The following is a 21,836-nucleotide window of genomic DNA, read 5'->3' as shown; positions in this document are numbered from 1 at the left end:
GATATCACCCTGTACTATCAGATATCACCCTGTACTATCAGTACCCACTAGACAGATATCACCCTGTACTATCAGTAACCCACTAGTCAGATATCACCCTGTACTATCAGATATCACCCTGTACTATCTATAACCCACTAGTCAGATATCACCCTGTACTATCAGATATCACCCTGTACTATCAGATAACACCCTGTACTATCAGTACCCACTAGACAGATATCACCCTGTACTATCAGTAACCCACTAGACAGATATCACCCTGTACTATCAGATATCACCCTGTACTATCAGTACCCACTAGTCAGATATCACCCTGTACTATCAGATATCACCCTGTACTATCAGATATCACCCTGTACTATCAGTACCCACTAGTCAGATATCACCCTTTACTATCAGATATCACCCTGTACTATCTATAATCCACTAGTCAGATATCACCCTGTACTATCAGTAACCCACTAGTCAGATATCACCCTGCACTATCGGATATCACCCTGTACTATCTATAATCCACTAGTCAGATATCAGCCTGTACTATCAGTAACCCACTAGTCAGATATCACCCTGTACTATCAGTAACCCACTAGTCAGATATCACCCTGTACTATCAGTAACCCACTAGTCAGATATCACCCTGTACTATCAGATATTACCCTGTACTATCTATAATCCACTAGTCAGATATCACCCTGTACTATCAGTACCCACTAGTCAGATATCACCCTGTACTATCAGATATCACCCTGTACTATCGGATATCACCCTGTACTATCAGTACCCACTAGTCAGATATCACCCTGTACTATCAGATATCACCCTGTACTATCAGTAACCCACTAGTCAGATATCACCCTGTACTATCTATAACCCACTAGTAAGATATCAACCTGTACTATCAGATATCACCCTGTACCATCAGTACACACTAGTCAGATATCACCCTGTACTATCAGATATCATCCTGTACTATCTATAACCCACTAGTCAGATATCACCCTGCACTATCAGTACCCACTAGTCAGATGTCACCCTGTACTATCAGATATCATCCTGTACCATCAGTACCCACTAGTCAGATATCACCCTGTACTATCTATAACCCACTAGTCAGATATCACCCTGTACTATCAGATATCACCCTGTACTATCTATAACCCACCAGTCAGATATCACCCTGTACTATCAGATATCAGCCTGTACTATCAGTACCCACTAGTCAGATATCACCCTGTACTATCAGATATCACCCTGTACTATCTATAACCCACCAGTCAGATATCACCCTGTACTATCAGATATCAGCCTGTACTATCAGTACCCACTAGTCAGATATCACCCTGTACTATCAGATATCACCTTGTACTATCAGTACCCCACTAGTCAGATATCACCCTGTACTATCAGTAACCCACTAGTCAGATATAACCCTGTACTATCAGATATCACCCTGTACTATCAGTACCCACTAGTCAGATATCACCCTGTACTATCAGTAACCCACTAGTCAGATATCACCCTGTACTATCAGATATCACCCTGTACTATCAGTACCCCACTAGTCAGATATCACCCTGTACTATCAATAACCCACTAGTCAGATATCACCATGTACTATCAGATATCACCATGTACTATCAGATATCACCCTGTACTATCAGTACCCCACTAGTCAGATATCACCCTGTACTATCAGTAACCCACTAGTCAGATATAACCCTGTACTATCAGATATCACCCTGTACTATCAGTACCCACTAGTCAGATATCACCCTGTACTATCAGTAACCCACTAGTCAGATATCACCCTGTACTATCAGATATCACCCTGTACTATCTATAATCCACTAGTCAGATATCACCCTGTACTATCAGATATCACCCGTACTATCAGTACCCACTAGTCAGATATCACCCTGTACTATCAGTACCCACTAGTTAGATATCACCCTGTACAATCAGATATCACCCTGTACTATCTATAACCCACTAGCCAGATATCACCCTGTACAATCAGATATCACCCTGTACTATCAGTACCCACTAGTCAGATATCACCCTGTACTATCAGATATCACCCTGTACTATTTATAACCCACTAGTCAGATATCACCCTGTACTATCAGATATCACCCTGTACTATCAGTACCTACTAGTCAGATATCACCCTGTACTATCAGATATCACCCTGTACTATCAGATATCACCCTGTACTATCAGATATCACCCTGTACTATCAGATATCACCCTGTACTATCATTTAATTTTAAATAACTGATTCTTTCAGTAATTTGGACGTCTTGCAATTTTACACCTAGCTAAGCTGTATAGTGCAGTATTTTGTAAGCGAGTCGTCTATTGCTAAACGACAACAAACTCTTTGTTGAAGAATCGCTACTGTTGACCAATTATTGACGAAGGTGAGCAGACTTTGGTTTCCGAACTACGGCTCGTCTCTGAAAAACCCTTGCTGAAGACCAAAAAGTCCCAAAATATAACTAGAATATGCGCATGCCCAATTCCAAACGGCATCGGATGGGAAGCCAAACGCCTTAAGAACGGAGTGTGCACTGCGTGTTTGTGCGTATCTTTTCAGTTGGTGTGTAGCTGACCTGCTCCAGTTGTTTGGTCCGTGGGACGTTCTGCTGGTGGAACAGGAGAATAGAGTCTGAGTGGCCGTGCATCACTGATTCAGCAGCACTGAGAGACAGACAGACAGACAGACAGACCAGATAATACAGGGTTAATACTTCTGAGTAGCTACTAGACCCACAGTGCTGTTGCTGCTCCTCTCTATAACAGCAAAATGCAAAAGGGCCTACTTTACCTGGGTTAGGGGGTACTACTTTACCTGGGTTAGGGGGTACTACTTTACCTGGGTTAGGGGGTACTACTTTACCTGGGTTAGGGGTACTACTTTACCTGGGTTAGGGGGTACTACTTTACCTGGGTTAAGGGGTACTACTTCACCTGGGTTAGGGGTACTACTTCACCTGGGTTAGGGGTACTACTTCACCTGGGTTAGGGGTACTAAACCTGGGTTAGGGGTACTACTTCACCTGGGCTAGGGGTACTACTTCACCTGGGTTAGGGGTACTACTTTACCTGGGTTAGGGGTACTACTTCACCGTGGTTAGGGAGTACTACTTCACCTGGGTTAGGGGTACTACTTCACCTGGGTTAGGGGGTACTACTTCACCTGGGTTAGGGGGTACTACTTCACCTGGGTTAGGGGTAGTACTTCACCTGGGTTAGGGGGTGCTACTTCACCTGGGTTAGGGGGTACTACTTCACCTGGGTTAGGGGGTACTACTTCACCTGGGGTACTACTTCACCTGGGTTAGGGGTACTACTTCACCTGGGTTAGGGGGTACTACTTCACCTGGGTTAGGGGTAGTACTTCACCTGGGTTAGGGGGTGCTACTTCACCTGGGTTAGGGGGTACTACTTCACCTGGGTTAGGGGGTACTACTTCACCTGGGTTAGGGGTACTACTTCACCTGGGTTAGGGGTACTACTTCACCTGGGTTAGGGGGTACTACTTCACCTGGGTTAGGGGGTACTACTTCACCTGGGCTAGGGGGTACTACTTCACCTGGGTTAGGGGGTACTACTTCACCTGGGTTAGGGGGTACTACTTCACCTGGGTTAGGGGGTACTACTTCACCTGGGCTAGGGGGTACTACTTCACCTGGGTTAGGGGGTACTACTTCACCTGGGTTAGGGGGTACTACTTCACCTGGGTTAGGGGGTACTACTTCACCTGGGTTAGGGGGTACTACTTCACCTGGGTAAAGGGGTGCTACTTCACCTGGGTTAGGGGGTACTACTTCACCTGGGTTAGGGGTACTACTTCACCTGGGTTAGGGGTACTACTTTACCTGGGTTAGGGGGTACTACTTTACCTGGGTTAGGGGGTACTACTATACCTGGGTTAGGGGGTACGACTTTACCTGGGTTAGGGGTACTACTTTACCTGGGTTAGGGGGTACTACTTTACCTGGGTTAGGGGGTACTACTTCACCTGGGTTAGGGGGTACTACTTTACCTGGGTTAGGGGGTACTACTTTACCTGGGTTAGGGGGTACTACTTCACCTGGGTTAGGGGGTAATACTTTACCTGGGTTAGGGGGTACTACTTTACCTGGGTTAGGGGGTATACTTTACCTGGGTTAGGGGGTACTACTTCACCTGGGTTAGGGGTACTACTTTACCTGGGTTAGGGGGTACTACTTTACCTGGGTTAGGGGGTACTACTTCACCTGGGTAAGGGGGTACTACTTTACCTGGGTTAGGGGGTACTACTTTACCTGGGTTAGGGGGTACTACTTTACCTGGGTTAGGGGGTACGACTTTACCTGGGTTAGGGGGTACTACTTTACCTGGGTTAGGGGTACTACTTTACCTGGGTTAGGGGGTATACTTTACCTGGGTTAGGGGTACTACTTCACCTGGGTTAGGGGTACTACTTCACCTGGGTTAGGGGTACTACTTCACCTGGGTTAGGGGTACTACTTCACCTGGGCTAGGGGTACTACTTCACCTGGGTTAGGGGTACTACTTTACCTGGGTTAGGGGGTACTACTTCACCTGGGTTAGGGGTACTACTTCACCTGGGTTAGGGGGTACTACTTCACCTGGGTTAGGGGGTACTACTTCACCTGGGTTAGGGGGTACTACTTCACCTGGGTTAGGGGGTACTACTTCACCTGGGTTAGGGGGTACTACTTCACCTGGGTTAGGGGGTACAACTTCACCTGGGTTAGGGGGTACAACTTCACCTGGGTTAAGGGGGGTTACAACTTCACCTGGGTTAAGGGGTACTACTTCACCTGGGTTAGGGGGTAATACTTCACCTGGGTTAAGGGGTACTACTTCACCTGGGTTAGGGGTCCTACTTCACCTGGGTTAGGGGTACTACTTCACCTGGGTTAGGGGTACTACTTCACCTGGGTTAGGGGGTACTACTTCACCTGGGTTAGGGGGTACTACTTCACCTGGGTTAGGGGGTACTACTTCACCTGGGTTAAGGGGTACTACTTCACCTGGGTTAGGGGTACTACTTCACCTGGGTTAGGGGTACTACTTCACCTGGGTTAGGGGTACTACTTCACCTGGGTTAGGGGTTACTACATCACCTGGGTTAGGGGGTACTACTACTTCACCTGGGTTAGGTGGTACTACTTCACCTGGGTTAGGGGTACTACTTCACCTGGGTTAAGGGGTACTACTTCACCTGGGTTAGGGGTACTACTTCACCTGGGTTAGGGGGTACTACTTCACCTGGGTTAAGGGGGGTTACTACTTCACCTGGGTTAAGGGGGGTTACTACTTCACCTGGGTTAGGGGGTACTACTTCACCTGGGTTAGGGGTACTACTTCACCTGGGTTAAGGGTACTACTTTACCTGGGTTAGGGGTACTACTTCACCTGGGTTAGGGGAACTACTTCACCTGGGTTAGGTGTACTACTTCACCTGGGTTAGGGGTACTACTTCACCTGGGTTAAGGGTACTACTTCACCTGGGTTAGGGGGTACTACTTCACCTGGGTTAGGGGGTACTACTTCACCTGGGTTAGGGGGTACTACTTCACCTGGGTTAGGGGTACTACTTCACCTGGGTTAGGGGGTACTACTTCACCTGGGTTAGGGGTACTACTTCACCTGGGTTAGGGGTACTACTTCACCTGGGTTAAGGGGGGTTACTACTTCACCTGGGTTAAGGGGGGTTACTACTTCACCTGGGTTAAGGGGGGTTACTACTTCACCTGGGTTAGGGGGTACTACTTCACCTGGGTTAGGGGTACTACTTCACCTGGGTTAAGGGTACTACTTTACCTGGGTTAGGGGTACTACTTCACCTGGGTTAGGGGAACTACTTCACCTGGGTTAGGGGTACTACTTCACCTGGGTTAGGGGTACTACTTCACCTGGGTTAGGGGGTACTACTTCACCTGGGTTAGGGGGTACTACTTCACCTGGGTTAGGGGGTACTACTTCACCTGGGTTACTACTTCAACTGGGTTAGGGGGTACTACTTCACCTGGGTTAGGGGTACTACTTCACCTGGGTTAGGGGGTACTACTTCACCTGGGTTAGGGGTACTACTTCACCTGGGTTAGGGGTACTACTTCACCTGGGTTAGGGGTACTACTTCACCTGGGTTAGGGGTACTACTTTACCTGGGTTAGGGGTACTACTTCACCTGGGTTAGGGGAACTACTTCACCTGGGTTAGGGGTACTACTTCACCTGGGTTAGGGGGTACTACTTTACCTGGGTTACTACTTCACCTGGGTTAGGGGGTACTACTTCACCTGGGTTAGGGGGTACTACCTCACCTGGGTTAGGGGGTACTACTTCACCTGGGTTAGGGGGTACTACTTCACCTGGGTTAAGGGGTACTACTTCACCTGGGTTAGGGGTACTACTTCACCTGGGTTAGGGGGTACTACTTCACCTGGGTTAAGGGGGGTTACTACTTCACCTGGGTTAGGGGGTACTACTTCACCTGGGTTAGGGGGTACTACTTCACCTGGGTTAGGGGGTACTACTTCACCTGGGTTAAGGGGGTACTACTTCACCTGGGTTAGGGGTACTACTTCACCTGGGTTAGGGGGGTACTACTTCACCTGGGTTAAGGGGGGTTACTACTTCACCTGGGTTAAGGGGGTTACTACTTCACCTGGGTTAAGGGGGGTTACTACTTCACCTGGGTTAGGGGGTTACTACTTCACCTGGGTTAGGGGTACTACTTCACCTGGGTTAAGGGTACTACTTTACCTGGGTTAGGGGTACTACTTCACCTGGGTTAGGGGAACTACTTCACCTGGGTTAGGGGTACTACTTCACCTGGGTTAGGGGTACTACTTCACCTGGGTTAGGGGGTACTACTTCACCTGGGTTAGGGGTACTACTTCACCTGGGTTCCTACTTCACCTGGGTTAGGGGGTACTACTTCACCTGGGTTAGGGGTACTACTTCACCTGGGTTAGGGGTACTACTTCACCTGGGTTAGGGGGTACTACTTCACCTGGGTTAGGGGTACTACTTCACCTGGGTTAGGGGTACTACTTCACCTGGGTTAGGGGTACTACTTCAACTGGGTTAGGGGTACTACTTTACCTGGGTTAGGGGTACTACTTCACCTGGGTTAGGGGAACTACTTCACCTGGGTTAGGGGTACTACTTCACCTGGGTTAGGGGGTACTACTTTACCTGGGTTACTACTTCACCTGGGTTAGGGGGTACTACTTCACCTGGGTTAGGGGGTACTACCTCACCTGGGTTAGGGGGTTACTACTTCACCTGGGTACTACTTCACCTGGGTTAGGGGGGTACTACTTCACCTGGGTTAGGGGTGTTACTATTCACCTGGGTTAGGGGTACTACTTCACCTGGGTTAGGGGGTACTACTTCACCTGGGTTAGGGGTACTACTTCACCTGGGTTAGGGGTACTACTTCACCTGGGTTAGGGGTACTACTTCACCTGGGTTAGGGGTACTACTTCACCTGGGTTAGGGGTACTACTTCACCTGGGTTAGGGGTACTACTTCACCTGGGTTAGGGGTACTACTTCACCTGGGTTAGGGGGTACTACTTCACCTGGGTTAGGGGTACTACTTCACCTGGGTTAGGGGTACTACTTCACCTGGGTTACTACTTCACCTGTTGTTTAGTCATTTTAGTATAAAATAAACATGACAAGACCAGACCACAAAAACTTGATTTGTTCAATTCGTGCACTTTTCTGCTCAGCATTTTTGTGTGAAGAGCCTCTTATCTCACCACGTGAGGTGTGTGTGTGTGTGTGTGTGTGTGTATGTGTGTATGTGTGTGTGCACGTGTTCATATTGTGTGTGCATGTCTCACCTGTTGGCCAGGCTGGTAGTGAAGACATAGACCACCTGCTGAGCGGGGCGAGGCATCTCTGACCTTTGACCTCCTGGCCCCAGACCACGCCCCATCCCAGGGGTCAGAGCAGGGTCAGGGGGGAGGGGCCCTGGCCCAGCTTTGGAGGACGGGCCAGAGAGACCCTGGAGAGGCCCTGATGACATCACAGAGAGAAGAGACAAAGGCGAGATTAGAGCCTGTGTCCCAAATGGCCCATAAGACACTATATACAGTAGGGCATAGGGTGAGCCCTGGTCAATAGCAGGGCACTATATTTATTTTTATTTTTTATTTTTACCGTTATTTTACCAGGTAAGTTGACTGAGAACACATTCTCATTTACAGCAACGACCTGGGGAATAGTTTCAGGGGAGAGGAGGGGGATGAATGAGCCAATTGTAAGCTGGGGATGATTAGACAGCCGTGATGGTATGAGTGCCAGATTGGGAATTTATAGGGTGAGCCCTGGTCAATAGCAGGGCACTATATAAGCCCTGGTCAATAGCAGGGCACTATATAGGGTGAGTCCTGGTCAATAGCTTTCCCTACCCTTAACCTTGTTCTGAACACCTCCAAAACAAAGGTCATGTGGTTTGGTAAGGAGAATGCCCCCCTCCCCATAGGTGTTATTACTACCTCTGAGGGTTTAGAGCTTGAGGTAGTCACCTCATACAAGTATTTGGGAGTATGGCTAGACGGTGCACTGTCCTTCTCTCAGCACATATCAAAGCTGCAGGCTAAAATGAAATCTAGACTTGGTTTCCTCTATCGTAATCGCTCCTCTTTCACCCCAGCTGCCAAACTAACCCTGACCATCCTACCCATGCTAGATTATGGAGACATAATTTATAGATCGGCAGGTGCTCTTGAGCTGCTAAATGTCCTTTGACATTCGGCCATCAGATTTGCCACCAACGCTCCTTATAGGACACATCACTGCACTCTATACTCCTCTGTAAACTGGTCATCTCTGTATACCCGTCGCAAGACCCACTGGTTGATGCTTATTTATAAAATCCTCTTAGGCCTCACTCGCCCCTATCTGAGATATCTACTGCAGCCCTCATCCTCCACATACAACACCCGTTCTGCCAGTCACAATCTGTTAAAGGTCCCCAAAGCGAACACATCCCTGGGTCGCTCCTCTTTTCAGTTCGCTACAGCAAGCGACTGGAATGAGCTGCAACAAACACTCAATCTGGACAGTTTTATCGCAATCTCTTCATTCAAACAGTCAATCATGGACACTCTTACTGACAGTTGTGGCTGCTTTGCGTGATGTATTGTTGTCTCTACCTTCTTGCTCTTTGTGCTGTTGACTGTGCCCAATAACGTTTGTACCATGTTTTGTGTTGCTACCATGTTGTGTTGCCATGTGTTGGTGTAGACCTCACAGTGAAATGCTGAATACTACTGGTGCTTACTTACGAGCCCCTAACCAATAATGCAGTTAAAAAAATATATGGATAAAATAAAAAATAAAACTAACAACTAATTAAAGAGCAGCAGTAAAATAACAATATATACGGGGGGTACCGGTACAGAGTCAATGTGGAGGCTATATACAGGGTATTACGGTACAGAGTCAATGTGGAGACTATATACAGGGGGTACCGGTACAGAGTCAATGTGGAGGCTATATTCAGGGGGGTACTGGTACAGAGTCAATGTGGAGGCTATATACAGGGGGTACCGGTACAGAGTCAATGTGGAGGCTATATACAGGGTGTTACGGTACAGAGTCAATGTGGAGGCTATATACAGGGGGGTACCGGTACAGAGTCAATGTGGAGGCTATATTCAGGGGGTACCGGTACAGAGTCAATGTGCAGGGGCACCGGTTAGTTGAGGTAGTATGTACATGTAGGTAGAGTTATTAAAGTGACTATGCATAGATGACAACAGAGAGTAGCAGTGGTGTAAAGAGGGGGGGGGGGGGCAAGGTGAATAGTCTGGGTAGCCATTTGATTAGATGTTCAGGAGTCTTATGGTTTGGGGGTAGAAGCTGTTTAGAAGCCTCTTGGACCTAGACTTGGTGCTCCGGTACCGCTTGCCGTGTGGTAGCAGAGAGAACAGTCTATGACTAGGGTGGCTGGAGTCTGACAATTTTTAGGGCCTGGATGGCAGGAAGCTTGGCCCCAGTGATGTACTGGGCCGTACGCACTACCCTCTGTAGTGCCTTGCGGTCGGAGGCCGAGGAGTTGCCGTACCAGGCGGTGATGCAACCAGTCAGGATGCTCTCGATGGTGCAGCTGTAGAACCTTTTGAGGATCTGAGGACCCATGACAAACCTTTTCAGTCTCCTGTGGGGGAATAGTTTTGCCCTTTTCACGACTGTCTTGGTGTGTTTGGACCATGTTAGTTTGTTGGTGATGTGGACATCAAGGAACTTGAAGCTCTCAACCTGCTCACCTGTCGATGAGAATGGGGGCTCGGTCCTCTTTTTCCTGTAGTCCATAATGGCGCTACAAAGTATTAACTTAAGGGGGCTGAATAATTTTGCACGGCCAATTTTTCAGTTTTTTATTTGTTAAAAAAGTTTGAAATATCCAATAAATTTCGTTCCACTTCATAATTGTGTCCCACTTGTTGTTGATTCTTCACAAAAAATTACAGTTTTATATCTTTATGTTTGAAGCCTGAAATGTGGCAAAAGGTCGAAAAGTTCAAGGGGGCCGAATACTTTCGCAAGGCACTGTAAATACAACACCCCTCTACATACACATAACCCCCAAACCATATAAAACAAATACCCTCTGCCACGTCCTGACCAAACTACAATAACAAATAATCCCTATTACTGGTCAGGACGTGACAGCTGCGGTCATCCCCCTCTTCAAAGGGGGGGACACTCTAGACCCAAACTGCTACAGACCTATATCTATCCTACCCTGCCTTTCTAAGGTCTTCGAAAGACAAGTTAACAAACAGATTACCGACCATTTCGAATCACACACGTACCTTCTCCGCTATGCAATCTGGTTTCAGAGCTGGTCATGGGTGCACCTCAGCCACGCTCAAGGTCCTAAACAATATCTTAACCGCCATCGATAAGAAACAATACTGTGCAACCGTATTCATTGAACTGGCCAAGGCTTTCGACTCTGTCAATCACCACATCCTCATCGGCAGACTCAACAGCTTTGGTTTCTCAAATGACTGCCTCGCCTGGTTCACCAACTACTTCTCTGATAGAGTTCAGTGTGTCAAATCGGAGAGCCTGCTGTCCGGACCTCTGGCAGTCTCTATGGGGGTACCACAGGGTTCAATTCTTGGGCCAACTCTTTTCTCTGTATACATCAATGATGTCGCTCTTGCTGCTGGTGAGTCTCTGATCCACCTCTACGCAGATGACACCATTCTGAATAATTCTGGCCCTTCTTTGGACATTGTGTTAACTAATCTCCAAACGAGCTTCAATGCCATACAAAACTCCTTCCGTGGCCTCCAACTGCTCTTAAATACAAGTAAAACTAAATGCATGCTCTTCAACCGATCGCTGCCTGCACCTGCCCGCCCGTCCAGCATCACTACTCTGGACGGTTCTGACTTAGAATATGTGGACAACTACAAATACCTAGGTGTCTGGTTAGACTGTAAACTCTCCTTCCAGACTCACATCAAACATCAATCTCCAATCCAAAGTTAAATCTAGAATTAGCTTCCTATTTCGCAACAAAGCATCCTTCACTCATGCTGCCAAACATACCCTCGTAAAACTGACCATCCTACCGATCCTCAACTTCGGCGATGTCATTAACAAAATAGCCTCCAATACCCTACTCAATAAATTGGATGCAGTCTATCACAGTGCCATACGTTTTGTCACCAAAGCCCCATATACTACCCACCACTGCGACCTGTACGCTCTCGTTGGCTGGCCTTCGCTTCATACTCGTCGCCAAACCCACTGGCTCCAGGTCATCTACAAGACCCTGCTAGGTAAAGTCCCCCCTTATCTCCGCTCACTGGTCACCATAGCAGCACCCACCTGTAGCACGCGCTCCAGCAGGTATATCTCACTGGTCACCGCCAAAGCCAATTCCTACTTTGGCCGCCTCTCCTTCCAGTTCTCTGCTGCCAATGACTGGAACGAACTACAAAAATCTCTGAAACTGGAAACACTTATCTCCCTCACTAGCTTTAAGCACCAGCTATCAGAGCAGCTCCCAGATCACTGCACCTGTACATAGCCCATCTATAATTTAGCCCAAACTACTACCTCTTCCCCTACTTTATTTATTTATTTAATTTATTTTGCTCCTTTGCACCATATTATTTATATTTTAACTTTGAACTTTCTTCCACTACAAATCTACCATTCCAGTGTTTTACTTGCTATATTGTATTTACTTTGCCACCATGGCCTTTTTTGCCTTTACCTCCCTTATCTCACATCATTTGCTCACATTGTATATAGTCTTATTTCTTTCTACTGTATCATTGATTGTATGTTGTTTTACTCCATGTGCAACTCTGTGTTTTTGTATGTTGTCGAACTGCTTTGCTTTATCTTGGCCAGGTCGCAATTGTAAATGAGAACTTGTTCTCAACTTGCCTACCTGGTTAAATAAAGGTGAAATAAATAAAAAATTAAAAAACTACGTAAAGAATAATGTATTATATAAAGATGGTGTATTACGTAAAGATGGTGTATTGTGTAAAGATGGTGTAGTGTGTAAAGATGGTGTATTACATAAAGATGGTGTATTACATAAAGATGGTGTATTACGTAAAGATGGTGTGTTACGTAAAGATGGTGTGTTAGGTAAAGATGGTGTGTTAGGTAAAGATGGTGTAGTGTGTAAAGATGGTGTGTTAGGTAAAGATGGTGTATTGTGTAAAGATGGTGTGTTAGGTAAAGATGGTGTATTATGTAAAGATGGTGTGTTAGGTAAAGATGGTGTGTTACGTAAAGATGGTGTATTATGTAAAGATGGTGTATTACATAAAGATGGTGTATTACGTAAAGGTGGTGTGTTAGGTAAAGATGGTGTATTACGTAAAGATGGTGTATTACGTAAAGATGGTGTATTGTGTAAAGATGGTGTATTGTGTAAAGATGGTGTGTTAGGTAAAGATAGTGTATTGTGTAAAGATGTGTTTTGTAAAGAATTATGTATAATGCAACTTTGTAGTCACTGTCACATTCATTCTGAAGATATTGGCGGTCACAGAAAGACAGATAAAAGTCTTGATTTTGTGTTTCGTCGGAGATCTTCGCGGAAGGGCAAAAAAAAGCATCTAACGGCATTGTAGAAAAGGCAACAACCAAAAAAATCTCACACTTTTAAATGAACTGCTCCTTTAATTGCAGGTGCCTCTGAGCTATAGAGATGTGTAGAGATCCCAATGTATTAGTCTTTAATGGTGCTGCCCATGTTACACAGGCTTTTGTGCACTAGAGATCTCTATATATGTTCATGCTCTGAGCGTACCTGCATCCTTACCTGCGTTCTTTGCGTTCTTTGTCTCTTGTAATTCGGTACCAAACAACTCAGTTGTGAACAATTCTCCCACGTGGGGATGTGATTTGGATTATCACTGAAGGACTTTAGGGGGGGGGGGGGATTTATTTTATTTTTGTATTGTATATGAAGTTTGTATTCCCCGGCCTTTCCCAAAATGGATATTTAAAAAAAAATGTTTTCACTACCCGTATAGTAGGTAGCAGCAATACACCATTTACATTTTAGTCATTTAGCAGACGCTCTTATCCAGAGTGACTTACAGTAGTGAATGCATACATTTTATTTTCATTTCATGCATTTTTTTATTTTTTTGTACTGGTCCCCCGTGAGAATCGAACCCACAACCCTGGCGTTGCACACACCATGCTCTACCAACTGAGCCACAGGGAAGGCTATAGGTGAGGTCTGTCATGAACCTTAAAGAACTCTCCTGCACGTTTCCTTTGATATCTGTTATGTTTGCGTCACAGTATTCAAATGTGACTAACCTGAAATATTGTTTACATTTTACTTTCTATTTGATGTGTATATATTTTAAGATGAGCTGCTGTGTAATTGGTGGCAGAATGTTGAGTTGTTGCCAACGTGTGAACATGTGTGGGGATGTTTTGCACGTGTATTGAAATGATCAGATGTTTATACGTTTAATGTAAATTCTTTATGACATGTTTATTTCTTAGCACACACAAGTTAATCATGGAACTATGATTGATAAAATAATAAAAAAGGGGAACTTGACCTTTTTAAATTATTTTTAATTAAAGACAGATTTTTACCTTGTCAGCTCGGGGATTCGATCTTGAAACCTTCCGGTTCCTAGTCCAACTCTCTAACCACTAGGCTACCTGACACCCCAAGTCTCCTGCACCCTGTATCAGCCCAGTCTCTCTCCCTGTCCCTGTATCAGCCCAGTCTCTCTCCCTGTCCTGTATCCTAACTGAAGGTCCCAACTGAAGGTCCTAACTGAAGGTCCTAACTGAAGGTCCTAACTGAAGGTCCTAACTGAAGGAAGGTCCTAACTGAAGGTCCTAACTGAAGGAAGGTCCCAACTGAAGGTTCCAACTGAAGGTTCCAACTGAAGGTCCTAACTGAAGGTCCTAACTGAAGGTCCTAACTGAAGGTCCTAACTGAAGGTCCTAACGTTAAACATAGCCTTAAGACGCTTTGACAAACTGTCTCCATTATAAAAGGAGAGGCCTTGTCATCAACCTCTCCCTGAGTGGATCAGTGAGTTCATAGTGTTGTTCGGACACTAGATGGCGCCAAAACCCATGAAAAGCTACAACACTACGGTGAAACAGACTTTGCCTGTCATGATATTTGCCATTGGCACGGTGGAAAAACTATACATATTGGGCCTAGGGGGGGTTTCAGTAGGGCCCAGGGGGGTTTCAGTAGGGCCCAGAGGGGTTTCAGTAGGGCCTAGGGGGTTTCAGTAGGGCCCAGGGGGGTTTCAGTAGGGCCTAAGGGGGTTTCAGTAGGGCCCAGGGGGGTTTCAGTAGGGCCCGGGGGGTTTCAGTAGGGCCCAGGGGGGTTTCAGTAGGGCCCAGAGGGGTTTCAGTAGGGCCCAGAGGGGTTTCAGTAGGGCCCAGGGGGGGTTTCAGTAGGGCCTAGGGAGGGGGGGGGGGGTGTTTTAATGGACAGCAGTTCTGTCACAAAGACAGATTACTGGACACCCATTAAGTCCAGGAGTATGCTTTGTCTGGGTCTGGTAAACTGTCCCATGAGGGGTGTAGTCTACTCACAGTGCCCCATGAGGGGTGTAGTCTATTCACAGTGTTTCGTGAGGGGTGTAGTCTACTCACAGTGTTTCGTGAGGGGTGTAGTCTACTCACAGTGTTTCGTGAGGGGTGTAGTCTACTCACAGTGTTTCGTGAGGGGTGTAGTCTACTCACAGTGTTTCGTGAGGGTTGTAGTCTACTCACAGTGTTTTGTGAGGGGTGTAGTCTACTCACAGTGTTTCGTGAGGGGTGTAGTCTACTCACAGTGTTTCGTGAGGGGTGTAGTCTACTCACAGTGTTTCGTGAGGGGTGTAGTCTACTCACAGTGCCCCATGAGGGGTGTAGTCTATTCACAGTGTTTCATGAGGGGTGTAGTCTATTCACAGTGTGTCGTGAGGGGTGTAGTCTACTCACAGTGTTCCGTGAGGGGTGTTGTCTACTCACAGTGTTCCGTGAGGGGTGTAGTCTACTCACGGTGTGTCGCAGGGTGTGGCTTGTCCTCCTCCTCTTCAGTGTCGGGGCCAGAGCACCACTCATCTCCACTGTAGGGCTGTTTCTTCTCCAACACACACCGTCGTTTACTTCGCATGACTCCTTCTACTGGGAGGGGACAACACACACACACACACACACACACACACACACACACACACACACACACACACACACACACACACACACACACACACACACACACACACACACTTAGGATGTGTAACTATAACAGGCCATAATGCTTAATTATTACAGAGCATCCATCATGAGAGGACAGGACAGAGGGAGGAAGGAAGGAAGGAAGGGAGGAAGGGAGGGACAGAGGAGGGAGGGAGGAAGGAAGGAGAGAAGGGAGGGAGGGAGGGGGGGGGAAGGAAGGAGGGTGGGTGGAAGGAGAAAGGAAGGGGAGGGAGGGAGGGAGGAAGGGAGGAAGGGACAGAGGAGGGAGGGATGAAGGAAGGAGAGAAGGGAGGGACGGAAGGAGGGAGGGAGGGAGGAGAAAGGAAGGGGAGGGAGGGAGGATAGCTCCTGGCCTCATACTATCAAATAACGTTGGGAGACAGAGTGTGTAGTGAGAGAAAGGGGAGACTGCCATGTATGTGTCCTCACTTTGACTAGTGTACACTATCTCTTGCTATGGCCCCAAACTAGTGTACACTATCTCCTGCTATGGCTGTGTCCTCCAAGTATTGTACACACTATCGAGTGCAATGGATGTGTCCTCATGTCTTCACTCAGGGACTCAGCCTGGCCCGTCTAGCGGCAGGGACTCAGCCTGGCCCGTCTAGCGGCAGGGACTCAGCCTGGCCCGTCTAGCGGCAGGGACTCAGCCTGGCCCGTCGGGCGGCAGGGACTCAGCCTGGCCAGTCTAGCGGTAGGGACTCAGCCTGGAACGTCTAGCGGCAGGGACTCAGCCTGGCCCGTCTAGCGGCAGGGACTCAGCCTGGCCGGTCTAGCGGCAGGGACTCAGCCTGGCCCGTCTAGCGACAGGGACTCAGCCTGGCCCGTCTAGCGGCAGGGACTCAGCCTGGCCCGTCTAGCGGCAGGGACTCAGCCTGGCCCGTCGAGCAGCAGGGACTCAGCCTGGCCCGTCTAGCAGCAGGGACTCAGCCTGGCCCGTCTAGCAGCAGGGACTCAGCCTGGCCCGTCTAGCAGCAGGGACTCAGCCTGGCCCGTCTAGCAGCAGGGACTCAGGCTGGCCCGTCTAGCAGCAGGGACTCAGGCTGGCCCACCATACAGCAGACAGTCATTGGTTTACGTAAACAGGTGAGTCAGCTGGCAGTGTATGTGTGTTAGATGGTTTACATTCTCTTTAATCATTGGCCCTCTTCAGGTGTGAGTTGTAGAGGAGGGGAGAGGAGGGGGGAGGGGGAGAGATGACTTGCATTTCATTTGAATGTGTTTCTGTTTATTTAGCTAGAGGGAAATTAGATCAGAGAGAGAGCAGGAAGTTTCCCTTCAAAGGACCCGCCCAATCATTCTCTCTCTCTCTCTCTCTCTGGGTGGTGGACTATTCTTCATACGGAAAACTGTTGAGTGTGAGAAACCCAGCAGCGTTACAGTTCTTGACACAAACCGATGCGCCTGGCATCTACTATCAAACCCCATTCAACGACACTTTAATCTTTTGTCTTGCCCTCACCTATCTCATTAAACTATCCCTCAGGCTGCTCTCAGTCCACCTCACCTATCTCCTTAAACTATCCCTCAGGATGCTCTCAGTCCACCTCACCTATCTCCTTAAACTATCCCTCAGGCTGCTCTCAGTCCACCTCACCTATCTCTGTTAACCATCCCTCAGCTGCTCTCAGTCTACCTCACCTATCTCTATAAACCATCCCTCAGCTGCTCTCAGTCCACCTTACCTATCTCTGTTAACATCCCTCAGGCTGCTCTCAGTCCACCTCACCTATCTCTATAAACCATCCCTCAGGCTGCTCTCAGTCCACCTCACCTATCTCTGTTAACCATCCCTCAGGCTGCTCTCAGTCCACCTCACCTATCTCCTTAAACTATCCCTCAGGCTGCACTCAGTCCACCTCACCTATCTCTGTTAACTATCCCTCAGCTGCTCTCAGTCCACCTCACCTATCTCCTTAAACTATCCCTCAGGCTGCTCTCAGTCCACCTCACCTATCTCTGTAAACTATCCCTCAGCTGCTCTCAGTCCACCTCACCTATCTCTGTTAACTATCCCTCAGGCTGCTCTCAGTCCACCTCACCTATCTCTGTTAACCATCCCTCAGCTGCTCTCAGTCCACCTCACCTATCTCTGTTAACCATCCCTTAGGCTGCTCTCAGTCCACCTCACCTATCTCTGTTAACCATCCCTCAGCTGCTCTCAGTCCACCTCACCTATCTCTGTTAACTATCCCTCAGCTGCTCTCAGTCCACCTCACCTATCTCTGTTAACTATCCCCCAGGCTGCTCTCAGTCCACCTCACCTATCTCTGTTAACCATCCCTCAGGCTGCTCTCAGTCCATCTCACATATCTCTGTTAACCATCCCTCACCTGCTCTCAGTCCACCTCACCTATCTCTGTTAACCATCCCTCAGGCTGCTCTCAGTCCACCTCACCTATCTCCTTAAACAATCCCTCAGCTGCTCTCAGTCCACCTCACCTATCTCTGTAAACCATCCCTCAAGCTGCTCTCAGTCCACCTCACCTATCTCTGTTAACTATCCCTCAGCTGCTCTCAGTCCACCTCACCTATCTCCTTAAACCATCCCTCAGCTGCTCTCAGTCCACCTCACCTATCTCCTTAAACCATCCCTCAGCTGCTCTCAGTCCACCTCACCTATCTCCTTAAACTATCCCTCAGCTGCTCTCAGTCCACCTCACCTATCTCCTTAAACTATCCCTCAGGCTGCTCTCAGTCCACCTCACCTATCTCCTTAAACCATCCCTCAGCTGCTCTCAGTCCACATCACCTATCTCTGTAAACTATCCCTCAGGCTGCTCTCAGTCCACCTCACCTATCTCTGTAAACCATCCCTCAGCTGCTCTCAGTCCACCTCACCTATCTCTGTAAACCATCCCTCAGCTGCTCTCAGGCTGCTCTCAGTCCACCTCACCTATCTCTGTAAACCATCCCTCAGGCTGCTCTCAGTCCACCTCACCTATCTCTGTAAACCATCCCTCAGCTGCTCTCAGTCCACCTCACCTATTTCTGTAAACCATCCCTCAGGCTGCTCTCAGTCCACCTCACCTATCTCTGTTAACCATCCCTCAGGCTGCTCTCAGTCCACCTCACCTATCTCTGTAAACCATCCCTCAGCTGCTCTCAGTCCACCTCACCTATCTCTGTTAACCATCCCTCAGCTGCTTTCAGTCCACCTCACCTATCTCTGTAAACCATTCCTCAGCTGCTCTCAGGCTGCTCTCAGTCCACCTCACCTATCTCTGTAAACCATCCCTCAGCTGCTCTCAGTCCACCTCACCTATCTCTGTAAACCATCCCTCAGCTGCTCTCAGTCCACCTCACCTATCTCTGTAAACCATCCCTCAGGCTGCTCTCAGTCCACCTCACCTATCTCTGTTAACCATCCCTCAGCTGCTCTCAGTCCACCTCACCTATCTCTATAAACCATCCCTCAGGCTGCTCTCAGTCCACCTCACCTATCTCTGTTAACCATCCCTCAGGCTGATCTCAGTCCACCTCACCTATCTCCTTAAACTATCCCTCAGGCTGCTCTCAGTCCACCTCACCTATCTCTGTTAACTATCCCTCAGCTGCTCTGTCCACCTCACCTATCTCCTTAAACTATCCCTCAGGCTGCTCTCAGTCCACCTCACCTATCTCTGTAAACTATCCCTCAGCTGCTCTCAGTCCACCTCACCTAGCTCTGTTAACTATCCCTCAGGCTGCTCTCAGTCCACCTCACCTATCTCTGTTAACCATCCCTCAGCTGCTCTCAGTCCACCTCACCTATCTCTGTTAACCATCCCTCAGGCTGCTCTCAGTCCACCTCACCTATCTCTGTTAACTATCCCTCAGGCTGCTCTCAGTCCACCTCACCTATCTCTGTTAACCATCCCTCAGGCTGCTCTCAGTCCACCTCACCTATCTCTGTTAACCATCCCTCAGCTGCTCTCAGTCCACCTCACCTATCTCTGTTAACTATCCCTCAGCTGCTCTCAGTCCACCTCACCTATCTCCTTAAACTATCCCCCAGGCTGCTCTCAGTCCACCTCACCTATCTCTGTTAACCATCCCTCAGGCTGCTCTCAGTCCACCTCACATATCTCTGTTAACCATCCCTCAGCTGCTCTCAGTCCACCTCACCTATCTCTGTTAACCATCCCTCAGGCTGCTCTCAGTCCACCTCACCTATCTCCTTAAACCATCCCTCAGCTGTTCTCAGTCCACCTCACCTATCTCTGTAAACCATCCCTCAAGCTGCTCTCAGTCCACCTCACCTATCTCTGTTAACTATCCCTCAGCTGCTCTCAGTCCATCTCACCTATCTCCTTAAACCATCCCTCAGCTGCTCTCAGTCCACCTCACCTATCTCCTTAAACCATCCCTCAGCTGCTCTCAGTCCACCTCAACCTATCTCCTTAAACTATCCCTCAGCTGCTCTCAGTCCACATCACCTATCTCTGTAAACTATCCCTCAGGCTGCTCTCAGTCCACCTCACCTATCTCTGTAAACCATCCATCAGCTGCTCTCAGTCCACCTCACCTATCTCTGTAAACCATCCCTCAGCTGCTCTCAGGCTGCTCTCAGTCCACCTCACCTATCTCTGTAAACCATCCCTCAGCTGCTCTCAGTCCACCTCACCTATTTCTGTAAACCATCCCTCAGGCTGCTCTCAGTCCACCTCACCTATCTCTGTTAACCATCCCTCAGGCTGCTCTCAGTCCACCTCACCTTTCTCTGTAAACCATCCCTCAGCTGCTCTCAGTCCACCTCACCTATCTCTGTTAACCATCCCTCAGCTGCTCTCAGTCCACCTCACCTATCTCTGTAAACCATTCCTCAGCTGCTCTCAGGCTGCTGTCAGTCCACCTCACCTATCTCTGTAAACCATCCCTCAGGCTGCTCTCAGTCCACCTCACCTATCTCTGTTAACCATCCCTCAGCTGCTCTCAGTCCACCTCACCTATCTCTATAAACCATCCCTCAGGCTGCTCTCAGTCCACCTAACCTATCTCTGTTAACCATCCCTCAGGCTGCTCTCAGTCCACCTCACCTATCTCCTTAAACTATCCCTCAGGCTGCTCTCAGTCCACCTCACCTATCTCTGTTAACTATCCCTCAGCTGCTCTGTCCACCTCATCTATCTCCTTAAACTATCCCTCAGGCTGCTCTCAGTCCACCTCACCTATCTCTGTTAACCATCCCTCAGCTGCTCTCAGTCCACCTCACCTATCTCTGTTAACCATCCCTCAGGCTGCTCTCAGTCCACCTCACCTATCTCTGTTAACTATCCCTCAGGCTGCTCTCAGTCCACCTCACCTATCTCTGTTAACTATCCCTCAGGCTGCTCTCAGTCCACCTCACCTATCTCTGTTAACCATCCCTCAGCTGCTCTCAGTCTACCTCACCTATCTCTGTTAACCATCCCTCAGACTGCTCTCAGTCCACCTCACCTATCTCCTTAAACCATCCCTCAGCTGCTCTCAGTCCACCTCACCTATCTCTGTAAACCATCCCTCAAGCTGCTCTCAGTCCACCTCACCTATCTCTGTTAACTATCCCTCAGCTGCTCTCAGTCCATCTCACCTATCTCCTTAAACAATCCCTCAGCTGCTCTCAGTCCACCTCACCTATCTCCTTAAACCATCCCTCAGCTGCTCTCAGTCCACCTCACCTATCTCCTTAAACTATCCCTCAGCTGCTCTCAGTCCACCTCAACTATCTCCTTAAACTATCCCTCAGGCTGCTCTCAGTCCACCTCACCTATCTCCTTAAACCATCCCTCAGCTGCTCTCAGTCCACATCACCTATCTCTGTAAACTATCCCTCAGGCTGCTCTCAGTCCACCTCACCTATCTCTGTTAACCATCCTTCAGGCTGCTCTCTGTCCACCTCACCTATCTCTGTAAACCATCCCTCAGCTGCTCTCAGTCCACCTCACCTATCTCTGTAAACCATCCCTCAGCTGCTCTCAGGCTGCTCTCAGTCCACCTCACCTATCTCTGTAAACCATCCCTCAGCTGCTCTCAGTCCACCTCACCTATCTCTGTAAACCATCCCTCAGCTGCTCTCAGTCCACCTCACCTATCTCCTTAAACTATCCCCCAG

General features: G+C 48.3%; 1 protein-coding gene and 1 long non-coding RNA gene across 3 annotated transcripts in view; both read right to left on the bottom strand.

The window, feature by feature from the left end:
• bcl9l (bcl9 like) overlaps window positions 1-21,836 on the bottom strand; it is an 82,068-nt gene that overhangs the window by 11,466 nt on the left and 48,766 nt on the right. Inside the window, exons 4-6 of one of the 2 annotated variants that reach the window (XM_029773938.1) lie at window positions 15,563-15,685; window positions 7,876-8,050; window positions 2,616-2,703 (exon numbers count right to left, since the gene is read on the bottom strand). In XM_029773938.1, the coding sequence (XP_029629798.1) occupies window positions 2,616-2,703; window positions 7,876-8,050; window positions 15,563-15,685 (386 nt within the window). Of the gene's footprint in view, window positions 1-2,615; window positions 2,704-7,875; window positions 8,051-15,562; window positions 15,689-21,836 lie in introns of both variants that reach the window. The other variant, XM_029773937.1, reaches the window with a different exon arrangement.
• LOC115206729 (uncharacterized) lies at window positions 20,467-20,669 on the bottom strand. The gene is made up of 2 exons (XR_003880855.1): window positions 20,603-20,669; window positions 20,467-20,503 (listed from the first exon to the last, which is right to left on the bottom strand). It is a non-coding gene; the product is annotated as an uncharacterized LOC115206729 (long non-coding RNA).

The sequence above is a fragment of the Salmo trutta genome, chromosome 13 (assembly GCF_901001165.1).
Source record: "Salmo trutta chromosome 13, fSalTru1.1, whole genome shotgun sequence".
Classification (NCBI taxonomy): domain Eukaryota; kingdom Metazoa; phylum Chordata; class Actinopteri; order Salmoniformes; family Salmonidae; genus Salmo; species Salmo trutta.
Note: the sequence above shows the minus strand (reverse complement) of the source record. Positions and strands in the feature narration are given on the sequence as shown.